This window comes from Pan troglodytes, chromosome 5 (genome assembly GCF_028858775.2).
Source record: "Pan troglodytes isolate AG18354 chromosome 5, NHGRI_mPanTro3-v2.0_pri, whole genome shotgun sequence".
Lineage (NCBI taxonomy): Eukaryota > Metazoa > Chordata > Mammalia > Primates > Hominidae > Pan > Pan troglodytes.
The window spans coordinates 85,101,146-85,115,804 of NC_072403.2; the positions used below are offsets into that span (position 1 = coordinate 85,101,146).

General features: G+C 42.5%; 1 protein-coding gene and 1 pseudogene across 5 annotated transcripts in view; one reads left to right on the plus strand and one right to left on the minus strand.

Moving 5' to 3' along the window:
* Nucleotides 1-14,659, plus strand: part of KCNQ5 (potassium voltage-gated channel subfamily Q member 5) — a 572,959-nt gene that overhangs the window by 531,108 nt on the left and 27,192 nt on the right. For all 5 annotated transcript variants that reach the window (XM_016955848.3, XM_016955845.3, XM_016955849.3 and 2 more), the window contains one exon: nucleotides 12,819-12,927. In XM_016955848.3, coding sequence (XP_016811337.1) covers nucleotides 12,819-12,927 — 109 coding nt within the window. The remainder of the gene's footprint in view (nucleotides 1-12,818; nucleotides 12,928-14,659) is intronic.
* LOC104006918 (RNA-binding protein with multiple splicing 2-like) lies at nucleotides 469-1,293 on the minus strand (annotated as a pseudogene).

Sequence of the window (14,659 nt, forward strand, 5' to 3'; positions counted from 1 at the left end):
GGTGGAGGCAGGCGCTGAGTCTGGAAGCGTATGGGGCCACGGGGCTGGGGGCTCGGGCCTCCCTGAAGCGTGGTGGGTGCAGGGGCGAGGCGAGCAGAGAGAGGCCAGGCAGGATGAACCACCGGGGGCCAGGACCTCTTGCTATGGTGACAGCGTGAAAACAAACTGTACACTCACATATACACAAGCGTAAGCGTCTTCATTCGTGCCAGGAAACATGCAAAATTAAACGCCTCGTTTCCTCGAGCGGGAGCTACCGAAGCAAAGTTGGGTGGGAGGTCAGGCCTTGCAGGGTCCAAGTGATCCTCCGAGCTGGATCTGAGCGCCTCAGCGAGAAGGTCCCCAAATCCTCCTGGGAGGCGTTGGAGAAAGGCTTGAGTGTGCAGAAAAGGGCTGAGGAAGAGGAGGAAGGGGAAACAGGAAGGAGTCCACTGTGTCAGGCTTAGGATTCACAATTTCTGGGGGACAGCGGCAGCTCTGCACAAGCCGCCCGGGGGCGGGGGCGGTGGGAGCTCAGGGCGCCTGTCCCGGCACCACCACAGATTCCCAGAACCAACTCCCCGGTGACCAGACTGAAGAACTAACAGAACTGACGATACTTCCATCCTTGCTGGGTGGTGTCAGAGGAAGGGAACCAGCGCACCTGGCATGGAGGGCGGCGGCAACGGTAGTGGCAGCTGGGTAGGTGAACGCAGCAGGGGTGATGGCTGGGGTCAGCTCTGTGGTGTACAAAGGATAAGGGCCCAGGCCTCTGGGCATGCAGGCATCAGAGCAGCCCCCATCAGGTCATAGGGGTCCCGAGCGATGAAGTAAGTGTGCTCCTAGGTGGGGTGCATGTTGGTGGGATTTGGAGTTGCCATTAGCTTGCTCTTGGCCATCTTGGTGTTGGCTTTGGCAAACTCTAGCCTCATGATCTGTGGGTTTTCAGGATCTAAGCGAATATCGTTCAGCGCATTTTTGGCCGCTTCTGCTCCTGCCCCGCTGTCAAAGATCACAAAACAGGCTGTCTCGCGGTGAGCTTGAGTAGGGACTCTTCATACCCCTTGAACGGCCGGAAGATCAAGTAGGGTTCTCTGGGTTTAATGTCCATGGGGAGGCCGCTGATAGTGTCCGGACCTCCTCTTCCAGGACGCCGCCGGAACCCGCGCTGGAGCCAGTGCGGGTGCTGCCGCCGCGCTCGCCCTCCCGCTACAGGTTGCTCCTGGTGCGGGGGAGGGGGCGGGGCGGCGGGAAGGGAACGTCCGGGCGAGCACGGCGGCGGCGGCGGCGCCGGCCCCAGCGTTGAGTGGGCATGGTTGCCTTTAAGTCCTGGAACTTTGGAAGATTTTTTTTTTTTTTTTTTTTTGTGGAGACGGAGTCTCCCTCTGTCGCCAGGCTGGGGTGCAATGGCGCGATCTCGGCTCACGCAACCTCCGCCTCCCGGGTTCGAACGATTCTCCTGCCTCGGCCTCCCGAGTAGCTGGGACTACAGGCGCCCACCACCACGCCTGGCTAATTTTTGTCTTTTTAGTAGAGACGGGGTTTCACCATGTTGGCCAGGCTGGTCTCGAACTCCTGACCTCAGGGATCCGCGCGCCTCGGCCTCCCAAAGTGCTAGGATTACAGACATGAGCCACCGCACCCGGCCTGGAAGATTTTTTTTCTTCATTCTGTTTTCCTATTTTTCAAATACTTCATATCAAAAAGTACACATTATTTTTGTGATGGAAAAATTCTTAAATTCCTTAGGAAACTTTAAATGAAGTATAAATAATTTATAATCTCATGCACTAGTACAGCTAATTTTATTTTTACATATTCTCTTCTAGCTACTTTTCTTTTCACATACTATTGTACATAGTTATAATCAACATAAGTAGTTTCATATTTTAATTTCATTGCACATTTTTAAATATTTTCATGTTATTACATACTATTCATAATTGCCTTTTTCAGAGCTGTGTAGTACACCTGCATGATCAAATGCTATAATTTACTATAATTTGCAGTTTTCTACTTTAGGGCATTGAAACTTATATAACTATTTTTCTATAGTAGGTGATAAACATTATTGCATTAAGCTACATTTCTATTCTTTTTGAACTTATTTTACAAAGGAAACTTACCTTGTATAAAATTGTAAGATTGCTGATTATATAGCAAAGACATAGACTCAATCTAAGTGCCCATCAGTGACAGATTTGATAAAGAAAATGTGGTACATACACACCATGGATACTATGCAGTCATAAAACAGAATGAGATCATGTCCTTTGCAGGAACACGAATGGAGCTGGAGGCCATTATCCTCACCAAACTAACACAGGAACAAAAAACCAAATACCACATGTTCTCACTTTTAAGTGGGAGCTAAATGAGGAGAACACATGGACACAAAGAGGGGAACAACACACACTGAGGCCTACTTGAGGGTGGATGGTGGGAGGAGAGAGAGGATCAGAAAAAGTAACTGTTGGATAGTTCCTGGGTGATTAAATAATCTGTACAACAAACCTGAGTTTACCGATATAATAAACCTTCTCATGTACCCCTGAACTTAAAAGTTTAAAAATCAAAAATAAAAATAAAAAGATTGCTGATTATACATTAAGTATTTTATTGTCATAAAAATTTAATCCAATTTATATTGTCACCAGCAATGTCAAAGTGTACCAAATTCATCTCAATTTTTATTAGTTATTATTCTTTTGCAAATTAAATCGGTACAAGTTCATGCTTTTAATTTACAATTTTTAAATTTCTAGTAAGGCTGAATAATTTTCAGTCATTTTTTGCTAGTCTTTCCTGACTGACTTATTTGTACATATATATTTTGGATTGTGATTCATTCAGATAAGTTCCTTATACATTGTGGATATTAAGCCTTTTTTATATTTTGGAATTCTTCCCTAATGAAGAATTTTTGGCATTGTGATTTAGTTATTGTGGGTAGCAACATGTTCTGTCTTCATGATCAAAGCTGCCAGCTCTCTCCTTTATAATTTCTTCTATTGCCCCAAATGTGAGGACGTTATTATTCCTCCACAGACAAAACAAGTGTTTCCGCTATGGTTTTTTTTTTTTTTTTTTTTTTTTTTTTTTTTTTTTTTTGAGACAGAGTCTCGCTCTGTCGCCCAGGCTGGAGTGCACTGGCGCGATCTCGGCTCACTGCAAGCTCCGCCTCCCGGATTCACGCCATTCTCCTGCCTCAGCCTCCCAAGTAGCTGGGACTACAGGCACCCACCACGACGCCCGGCTGTTTTTTTGTATTTTTAGTAGAGACGGGGTTTCACCGTGTTAGCCAGGATGGTCTCGATCTCCTGACGTCGTGATCCACCCGCCTCGGGCCCCCAAAGTGCTGGGATTACAGGCGTGAGCCACCGCGCCCAGCCTTCCGCTATGTTTTTGACAATTGGGTTTTATTTTTGTCTGTGACTGTGTAAGCTGCTTGTGTTTAAAAGCAGTAGTGATTTCTTTAAAAGAGAAAGAGGGCCAAAGCCTGAGAAGAGGGGGTTTTTTGATGGCTGCGAGTAGAAGACAATGACTGGAATTCAGCAGGCTGAGGCCTTCAAGCTCAATTAAAGATGACTAGAATGTTGTGATAGGACAAAACCTTGTTCCTGTATCACCAATTTATCAAAGGATTTTTAAATTGTTTTTCTGTTTTTTATGATGTAGTCATTTACTGCTGTCTTGTGAGGCACGTATGTTGTCTCAAATTGCTCCTCTGCAAAATATATCAGCAGCACCAAGGAACACAGGATGGCGGATTAGCCAAACACACTGCTCAGCTCTGGCTGAGGGAGACCAGGAGATGTCATTTTTCTACCTACAACCAGTGGTCTTTGCCCTTGGCTATACATCGCATTCTTCCAGAGAGCTGGGAACTCCAACGCCTGGGTCCTACCTTTGGTTTCTAATGTTATTGGTCTTGAGAGCATCCTCATTATTGGGATTTTTTTTTAACACTCCCCAAATGATTTTAATGTGCAGCCAAGGTTGAAACCCACTGTAATCATTTCATCAAGAAATGCAAAGAAGATATCCAAAAGAAAAGAAGTCAATATATTGAAGAGATATCTGTACTTCCATGTTTATTGCAACACTATTCACAATATCCAAAATATGGACTTAACCTAAGTGCCCGTCAGTGAATGAATAAAGAAAATGTGGTATAGATACACAATGAAATATTATTCGTCCATTAAAAAGAATGAAATCCTGTCATTTGCAGCAACATGGATAGGACTGGAGGCCATTATGTTAAGTGAAATGGGCCAGGCACAGAAAGAAATAGATCATATGTGCTCATTCATATGTGGGACCGAAAAAAGTGGATCTCATGAAGACAGAGCTTAGACTGGTGGTTACCAGAGGCTGGGAAGAGAAGTTGGAAATTGGAAGAATGGGAATGAAGAGAGGTTAATTAATGGCTACAGTCTGATAGAAGAAATCAGTCCTAGCGTTTGATAGGTCAGTAGGGTGACTATAGTTTACAGTAATCTGCTGTATATTTCAAATAGCTCAAATAGCTAGAAAAGAATAATTCAAATGTTTCTAGCATAAAGAAAAGACAGATATTTAAGATGATGGATAGCCCAAGTACACTGACTTGATCTTTACAAGTTTTATGAATGTAATAAATTATCACATGTACTCCAAAAAAATGTACATCTATGTATCAATGAAAAATAGAATTATTTTTAAAAAGAAATGCAGAAAGAATCTAATCCGTAAAAGAAGGTGACTAAGAAAAAGAACTAGAAACTACCTGTCCTTCTTCCATAAATACCTTCAATTTGATGGTAAAATTTCGTAGTGGAAATAGAAATATGGTTTTTGGACACAGCAGAAGTTTCCAAAATGGTCTTCTTTACCATCCTCTCTCTTCATCATCTCAAGTCCAAGTGGTCCTTTCCAAACAGTATAGAAAGTAGCAATTAGTAGTTTTTCAAATTTCAAAATTTGGCTTAGATATTTTTATTTTATTTTTATTTATTTATTTATTTAGAGATGGAGTTTCACTCTTGTCACCCAGACTAGAGTGCAATGGTGCGATCTTGGCTCACTGCAACCTCCTTCTCCCACGTTCAAGCAATTCTCCTGCCTCAGCCTCCCAAGTAGCTGGGATCACAGGTGCCTACCACCATGCCCAGCTAATTTTTTTTTTTTTTTGTATTTTTAGTAGAGGTGGGGTTTCACCATGTTGGCCAGGCTAGTCTCGAACTCCTGATCTCAGGTGATCCACCTGCCTCGGCCTCTGAAAGTGCTGGGATTACAGGTGTGAGCCGCCGCACCCAGCCAGCTTAGCTCTTTTTAAATGTCAGGGAACAGAGTACTTGAAAGCAAATCCTGAACACTGCTAATCAGTAGGAAACAGGAAAGGCTTGGGGAAGATAAACAGTTGTATTTTATATTTATTTTTCTCCCTAATGCCAAGCATGGACCATTCATGGGGCTAGATCTGCCAGGGAGGATCCCAAGAGGATCCCTCACAGAGAGCAGGACTTTGGGGAGGACCTTATTCCATTGGCATTTTGCCCTTTTCTGAGTAGGTTTTGACTAGGTGCTCACATGAGTTCACGGTCCCATAACCTACATCTCCCAAAATACCAGGACAGAGAGGCAAATGTGTAGTTGGAGAACAGAGGGCCAGCCTCAGCTGGAAATATAGCCCCTCCTAAGTACCTTAGCATTCAGAGGGGTTTAAGCCCCTAGGAGTAATAAGAAAGACATTTAATGTGTTACTAACTTCACTGGAAATAAAATTGACAACTCAAGATATAGCAGGTCCACAAATAAAATTGTTTCCTTCATCATGGTTTTGTTAGGTGGATGAGGAAAAAAAAATTGGTTCTTGGCTGGACCACTGTCTGTGTGGAGTTGGCACATCCTCCTCAGGCCTGCATGCATTTTCTGCAGGTTCTCTGGTTTCCTCCCATATCCCAAAGCTGTGCACTGAAGTTCATTGACATGTCTAAATGATCCTCATCTGAGTGAGTGTGGGTGTGTGTGTGAGCATGCTCTGCTCTGAGATGTGCCCTGTCCATGGCTGTTAGCTGCCTTGTGCCCTCTGCTGCCAGGATGGGCTCCAGCCACCCTCAACCCTGGACTGAAATAAGTGGGTTGGAAAATAAATGAATGAATGAATGAATACAAATTATTGTAAAATCAAAATGTGTCAGACCAGACTCAGTGGCTCACACCTGTAATTCCACAATTTGGGAGGCCTAAGTGGGAGGATCATTTGAGATCAGGAGTTCAAGACCAGCCTGGGCAACATAACAAGACCTCTCCATCTCTGCAAAGAATTAAAACATAAAAATAAAAACTAGCCAGACATGGTGACCTGTGCCTGTAGTCCTAGCTACTAGGGATGCTAAGGAGGAAGGATAACTTGAGCCCAGGAGTGAAGTTGCAGTTACCTATGATCACACCACTGCACTCTAGCCTAGGCAACAGAGGGAGACGCTGTCTCAAAAAATATATAATAATCAATAACCATACATCTGGTAGTAAAATGAGTTTGGTTAAAAATAACTAAATAGGCCAGGCATGGTGGCTCACACCTGTAATCCTAACACTTTGGGAGGTCGAGGCCGGTGGATCACCTGAGGTCAGGAGTTCAAGGCCAGCCTGGCCAACATGGCGAAACCCCGTCTCTACTAAAAATACAAAAAATTAGCTGGGCATGGTGGCAGGCACCCGTAATCCCAGCTACTTGGGAAGCTGAGGCAGAAGAATCGCTTGAACCCGGGGGGCGGAGGTTGCAGTGAGCCAAGATCGCGCCACTTCACTCCAGCCTGGGCTAAAGAGCAAGACTCTGTCTCAAAAATAAAATAAATAAATAAGTAAATAAAAAATAGCATACAATAATCATACAAATGCACAACAATTGATGCAGTAGGAAAGCACTCAGCAAGCCCACCAATATTTGCTCGTTTTTTTAACTGTATAGTGGTAGAAGGTGCCCCTTCTAATTTTCGCTATGCAATCATTTATCCTTTGATTTAACCTCCCGCCATTATGACCACTGTCACTCACTGATTAACCAAAAATTAGGTAAATAATTATCTTACTTGTTTTTATTAATCTTTCTTAAATGTATATGTAGCTCACATTTGTTTCAGTGTTTAATATTGTGTTTTGTGTCTTTATGTAGAAATTTGGTGACGTTTTTGTGACCAGAAATATGCCATAGGACTTTAACTCTTCTTTAGATCAAATAGCTATGGTAAAATCATTTTCATTATATGTGATTTCACTTAAAGTCACAATTTCCAAGAACCTACCAAAGACATTAAGTGAGGACTTGGTGTACTTATGAAGCAGAAAGACAGCATCTTGCTCATTTTTGTAGCTTTGAAGCAAGAAAAAAAAATTCCCTAATTCACTCCTGCCTCAACACATGCCAGCAAAGATATATTTCCTATTCATTTGCTCTAACTACACCTACCCAAAAAAAAGCAGGATTGAGTGTTTAATTTATGGCTTAAACAATCAAGTTATAAAGTGCTGTATAAAACTGCACAATCAGATGCATTTGAGTATAATGTAATTGATGACCGACTCTCATCCTCTGTCCAGCCCTGTTCCTAAACAGGATGAGTCTCTTATTGGGGTACAGGATGTTGATGGGGAGTGCAACAGTAGGCTGGGAGGTAATGTCTTGTAATCATTTGGGATGTTCGCAGGTTCATTTATGTGTGAACAATATAGTTTCACTATCTTTACTTTTGTGCTTATTGTGACAGTAAACATCTGCTGAAAGAAAGTTTTCCATTAACCTCAAAATTAAAGGACTCTATATTTTATGCTATTTCATTATTTGGACCTGCATTATCATATTATGGCTGGTTATACAGTGTTTTCAAATACAGAAATTATTAATATAGGCTTGCAGGATCTGTCTTGTAACCACTCCAGTGTTCCCCAACTTTCTGAGATATGAGAAGAGACTAAGATAGAAGTACCTCTCATTCAGTTTCAGATGAGGGAAAGCAGTCATATGCCTCTGTTTTGAAGGACAGCATAAAACACTCTTGTGAATTCTGTACTGGGAATCTTTTTTTTTTTTTAAGAGACTGGGTCTCACTCTGTTGCCCAGGCTGGAGTGAAGTAGTACAATCATAGCTAACTGTACCGTCGAACTCCTGGGCTGAAGCTATTCTCCCTCTTCAGCCTCCTGAGTAGCTTGAATGACTACAGGCATACACACCACCATGCCTGGCTTTTTAAATTTTTATTAATATTATTATTTGTAGAGACAGGGTTGCCCAGGCTCATATCAAACTCCTGGCCTTAAGCAATCCTCCTGCTCCAGCCTCCCAAAGTGCTGGGATTAAAGGAATGAACCACCATGCCCAGCTGTACTGGGACTCTTGATAAAGTTTGTTATTCAATATTTCCTTTGGGGAGCTAACATCTGGGCATCTCCCAGGGCTCTATAATGATGGCTGGTGGCTTCAGTTTTGTCAGCCACCCAGCCTGTATATAAGTCCTCTATTCCACCTGACCTTTCCACATCCCTTACACAACCCCCTTGAATTTCCAGGGTCTGTATATTTCCAAGGCTCCTTTGGGTGTGGCCTGGCCCAGCACATGGCCATGGTGACCACATTGCTCAAAATCAAATCTCCTCTGGATTTGATATGGGGTCCACACCATGCCAAGTGCACCAGCCCTGTGAAGAAAAATGTAATGCAGGAGATAGGAACCAGATACCAATAAGAGATACAAGAAGGGCAGCCCCATGTGGTGGTTCACGCCTGTAATCCCAGCACTTTGGGAGGCTGAGGTGGGCAGATCACCTGAGGTCAGGAGTTCGAGACCAGCCTGGCCAACATGGTGAAACCCCATCTCTACTAAATATTTAAAAATTAGCCGGGTGTGGTGGTGGGCACCTATAATCCCAGCTACTCGGGAGGCTGGGGCAGGAGAATTGCTTGAACCCGGGAGGCGGAGGTTGCAGTGAGCCGAGATTGTGCTACTACACTTGAGCCTGGGTGACTCCGTCTCAAAAAAAAGAAAAAAAGAGAGAGAGAAATACAAGAAGGGCAAATCTGGAAGCGGTCAGAGGTGAGGCTCAGGGTCAGACAGCTCCAGAACCCAACTGCTGGGGTTAAAGTTCTCATTCTGTCATTTATTCTCCAGGTGTCGTTCGGCAAGTTTCTTAGCCTTCTGTTCCTCACTTTCATAATCTATAAAACAAGAGGTAATGGTAAAACACACTCAGGCCGGGCGTGGTGGCTCACGCCTGTAATCCCAGCACTTTGGGAGGCCAAGGCAGGTGGATCACGAGGTCAGGAGATCGAGACCATCCTGGCTAACATGGTGAAACCCCGACTCTACTAAAAAAAATACAAAAAAAGTAGCTGGGCGTGGTGGCGGGCACCTGTAGTCCCAGCTACTTGGGAGGCTGAGGCAGGAGAATGGCGTGAACCTGGGAGGCGGAGCTTGCAGTGAGCCGAGATCATGCCACTGCACTTGAGCCTGGGTGACAGAGCGAGACTCTGTCTCAAAATTTAAAAAAAAAACTGCTTCATGGGGTTTTGATACAATTAATTAAAGTTCTTGGCACATAATTAGATTTCTCTAAGAAAAAAAAAAAAAAAAACTCTTATTACTATCATCATCATTATTGTCCTGGAGTAAAGAATTGGAAGCCATTAGGGAAAGTTTTCCCAGCTGTATTCATTTCTTGGGCTGCCATCCCAAATTACCACAAATCAGGTGGCTTGAAAGCACAGAAGTGTATTATCTCACAGTACGGGAGTCCAGAAGTCTGAAATCATGGGCTCATTATGGTTGCTTCCTTCTGGAAGCTCTGTGGGAGAAACCATCCCCTGCCTCTCTCCTAACGATTGGTGGGGGCCAACAATCCCTGGTGTTCCTTAGCTTGTAGATGCATTACTCCACCAGTCTCTGCTTCCATCTTCTCTGTGTCCCTATGTCTTTGCCTTTTCTGTTTCATAAAGACATTTTTGCTGCATTTAGGGTCCCCGCCTAATCCAGTGTGATCTCATTTTGAACCTTACATAATTACATCTGCAAGACCTTTATTCCAACTAAGGTCATATTCCGATGTTCCACGTGGACATAAATCTTGGGGTGACTCTATTCATCCTACTACAGCAACTAAGAGCAGGTTACAATAAAATCAGAGAAACCATGAACAATTCCTGGAAAGAATGTCATCAAACCATGGGCACGATGTTTATGGGCTAAAAAGACTGTGTTGTGTGGGTGGTCAATCCAGCAAACTGGCTACCCTGAAGGTCATCACTGAGTCAGAACCAACTGTCAAACACAGAGTTAATCAATGTACTCTCATTCCAACTGGGGCAAATTTCTCTGGAGAAAACATGTATCTGACAGGAGCAGGCTGTACACATCAGGCAACACACACGTGTAGTGAGCTCTTTGCCCTGTCTCTCCTGACATATTGTAGTCACAATTTAACCCCAAACTCGTTCTGATACTGAGTAATGCAACGCAAAGGGCATGGGCTTTGGAGCCTCAGGGAACTGGATTCTAATGTCAGCCTCTGCAACTTACTAGCTCCGCTTGCCACCTTCATGGCCTCAGATGAGGTACTTACCCTCTCCAAGCCTTAATTTCTGCTTCTGAAAATTGGTCATAATACCACTAACAACTTGTAAAGTTGCTCTAAGTATGAAAATTAATATATGCAGAAGCTGCACCTAAGTACCTGGTGTAAATTTCAACGAGCAGTTGCTATTTGTCTTAGTCTATTTGCACTACTATAAAAAACGCCTGAGACTGGATAACCAATAAAGACTAGAAATTTATTTCTCACGGTTCTGAAGGTTGGAAGTTCAAGATGGCACCTTGCTACTGAGTCTCCCAGAAGAGACAGATGCTATGTCCTCACATGGTAGAAAGACCAGAGGGTAGGAGGGCCTACCTAGTTCACTCCAGCCCTTCTATAAGGTCGCTAATCCCATTCATGAGGGCTCCACCCTCATAAATGAATCACCTCCTAAAGTTCCCACATCTTAATACTATCACACTGGTGATTAAGTTTCAACATATGAATACAGGAAGACAAATTTCAAAAAATAACACTATTATTATCATTATTGTGAGGTAGTAGTTTCATCTCTCTCCTACTAGGCTTAAAGGCAAGAAAGCCAAAGGGACCTCGAAGAAGAGCTGTGAAGATCCATGTGTCTACATGTATCTCATCATCTCTTCCCGCACCACCGCCTGCATTACAGCACAAAAGTAAACTGCATAAACACACAGTAAATATTCATTGATGTAAATGACACACAAACTGCATTACAAATATAAGCACTGCCTCAATGAATGAACCTCCAATAGCCTTTCAAAATTTGGAGCCCAACCAGGACAGCCCATGGCAAAGTCTTTTCCTTTCATGACTTAGCACATGAACACTGCACAGAGCAAAGGCAACACAAAGTAGTATTAGTCCTCTAGTGTATGTCAACATTTAGAGAGGCTTGGACCATATAAAAATGGTATTTGGAGGCCAGGAGCAATGGCTCACCCCTGTAATCCCAGCACTTAGGGAGGCCAAGGCAGACGGGTCACTTGAGGCCAGTAGTTTGAGACCAGCCTGGCCAACATGATGAAACCCCATCTCTACTAAAAATACAAAAATTGGCTGAGTGTGGTGGTGCGGTCCTGTAATCCCAGCTACTTGCGGGGCTGAGGCATGAGAATTGCTTGAACCCAATAGGGGTGGTGGTTACAGGGTTACAGTGAGCCAAGATCGCACCACTGCACTCCAGCCTGGGCGACAAAACAAGACTTTTTCTCAAAAGCAAAAGGTATTTGGAGGCCACATAACTCCTCTTTCATGAGAGCATTTTTATTACTTTACTTTGTATTGCCAAAGTAATACATGTTCATTGGAGAAATGTTAGAAAATACAGGCAAGCAAAAACAATAAAATCATTCTTAATTTCAGATATGCAGAGAGTTTTTTTCTTTAACAATATACTGTGACACTTTCCCAGTCATTAGTCTTCAACATCATTTTTTAAAGTTTTCTAATATTCCATTATATAAACCTACCAATATTCATTTGACCTATCCTCCATCACAGGAATTTTAACTTCATTCTAATATTTTGTTACTGAAAACAGAAATGCAATGAAATGAGCTTATTCCTTATTTGCTTTACAAATTCATAATAATTTGGCATTTATTATAACCCTGCTGCCTTCCCCAAACATTTGCAATTAACCCAAAAGTAAATTTCCTTGGTTTACGAAAAACTGATTTTTTATCCAGTCTGAAAATCTGCCCTCAGCTTTGGCTGTATGATCTGAAGCAAGCTCTTTCCTGGCTGCCTGTATCCAGTAACTAATAAGTAGTCAGCATTCTTGGCTCCGGCTACTTAGCTTACTTGTTCAGGACATAAGGCTAATGGGGTCAATGTCATGGGATATGAGCTTGATATATACAGGCCAGTTAGTTACAAGTCCAAAAACTATTTCTGTAACTCCAGACAGCTGTCACTTAAAAGCTGGCTGTTAGTTTCCAAGGAACTGGGCAAAAGAGCATAGGTGGATCAACACAAATCCATCACCAGTACTGGAAAGATAATGTGTCGATAGCTTCATCTTGCCCGTAGAAAACAGTTCAGAAAAGTATTCATATTTAAAACTGGGGAGGCTGTAGAAAAAGAAGAAAGAATAATATTGGCAAGACAATTGGCTGACCTTATACATATCTTGGTTTATCAGCTTACTCTGTGAGTATCCCGCCATTTCCACGCGAGAAAAATTCAGCAACATGTTTCAAATTGCGGATGGTGGTGTTATTTAACTGGCAATATTCTCTTGCAGCTGACACAGCCCTTGGCACTGATGATGTATATGATGAAAAAGGATGCCAGTGTGATGTATCAGTGGAAGACCTCACCCCACCACTTAAAACTGTCATTCGAGCTATCAGGTTGGTGAAAATCTTGAACAACGTGATTCAGAGACATACTTACGATTAATTGAATTACTATGTTGCTAAGTTCTTTTTCTGCAGGTAAATATCCTGGAATAACCACTTTCCCTTTCCTATTCATCCATATGCCTATTGAATTGTGAAATATTTGTTTCTTAATACAAAATTCTGCTGTGTTCAACACAAGGAGTTATAAAACGTGGGTGGGATTTGAAAAGCCAGGTCATATTAGAGAGATTACACGAGTCTTGGCTTGTCATGTGTATTTGCTACTTTAAGGACATTTAGTTTATTGATGCAATTGCATTTTTAAATTATTTTTATGACTTGCTCCAATCTGTATTCTGTACAGAATTGTATATCAAAGAAAAGGCCTTGTAGGTTATTTCAAAATGGGTTGAGTTCTGAAAATGGGAAACCTAAAGTATTTTGCAGTGACTTAGTCTTATTATCTGAAATGTAATTGTTAAAGGCTGATCTTAATTTCCTTCCTCTACTGATGGCAGAGAGCTAAGAGAGTATACCTAGCAACTTAAATTTATCTTTTCCATGACCTTTCCCACCACACACACACACACACACACGCAATCAAGATCTGGACTAGATGAACTGCTGCACGCTCAGCTGGCCCAGTTTAACCCTTTTGGGAGAATTTGTATCTGTCAGGGAATGCTGAGTAACTATATTGCAAAAAGAAAAGAAAAGAAAAGAAATACCTCTGCCTGTTGGTGAAAAACTAGAAGAAAGTTAAAAATATCCAAACCAGGCCAGGTGCAGTGCCTCATGCCTGTAATCCCAGCACTTTCGGAGGCTGAGGGGGGCAGATCACTTGAGGTCAGGAGTTCAAGATAAGCCTGGCCAACTTGACGAAACCCTGTCTCTACTAAAAATACAAAAATTAGCTGGGTGTGATGGCGGGCACCTGTAATCCCAGATACTTGGGAGGCTGAGGCAGGAGACTCTCTTGAGCCCGGGAGATGGAGGTTGCAGTGAGCTGAAATCATGCCACTGCACTCCAGCCTGGGCAACAGAATGAGATTCTGCCTCCAAAAAATAAAATAAAATATCCAAACCAATTTAGCTATTCACCTGTTTGGTCTAATCTTGAATGTTAGCATGATTGATTACTTACTTCTGTTTTTAGTTGGTCATTTGGCATCATGTTAGACATTGATTTGCCCTATAGCTGAGAGTCACTGGGAAAGCAGAAATGAGTTCTAAAGATTTTCATAAATGTTTGTGGGGGCAAAGAAAATCATGGTGTGATGAAACTCCAGAAGATGTTTAAACACTATCTGTAGCAGCAGCCTAAAAAAAACCAAAAGTTCAGTTACTTCTCAATGGAACCCTCAAGTCACAAACCCTATGGGTGGAGAGATTATACCTTCCTATCTGGCCTGGACAGTCCCCAGATTATGCCTCTAGTCTCATCATAAGTGATAATGCTCCCATCTTTCTCAAAGTATCCCAGTTTGGACAATCAATTATATGGTCACCCTATCTCTAGTGAACCTAGAAGTCTTGGGTGATGTATAAGCCCAGATAACCCAGAATATGTAGTGAAATGATGTCTGAAGCCTTCAGTTAAAGGGATAGAGGATTTAGAACTGCACTGTCCAATATGATAACCACTGGCTACTTGAGGCTACTGAGGCTATTTAAATTTGAATTAATTAAAATGAAATACATTTTAAAATTTAGTTGATCAGTCGCACCATTCATATTTCAA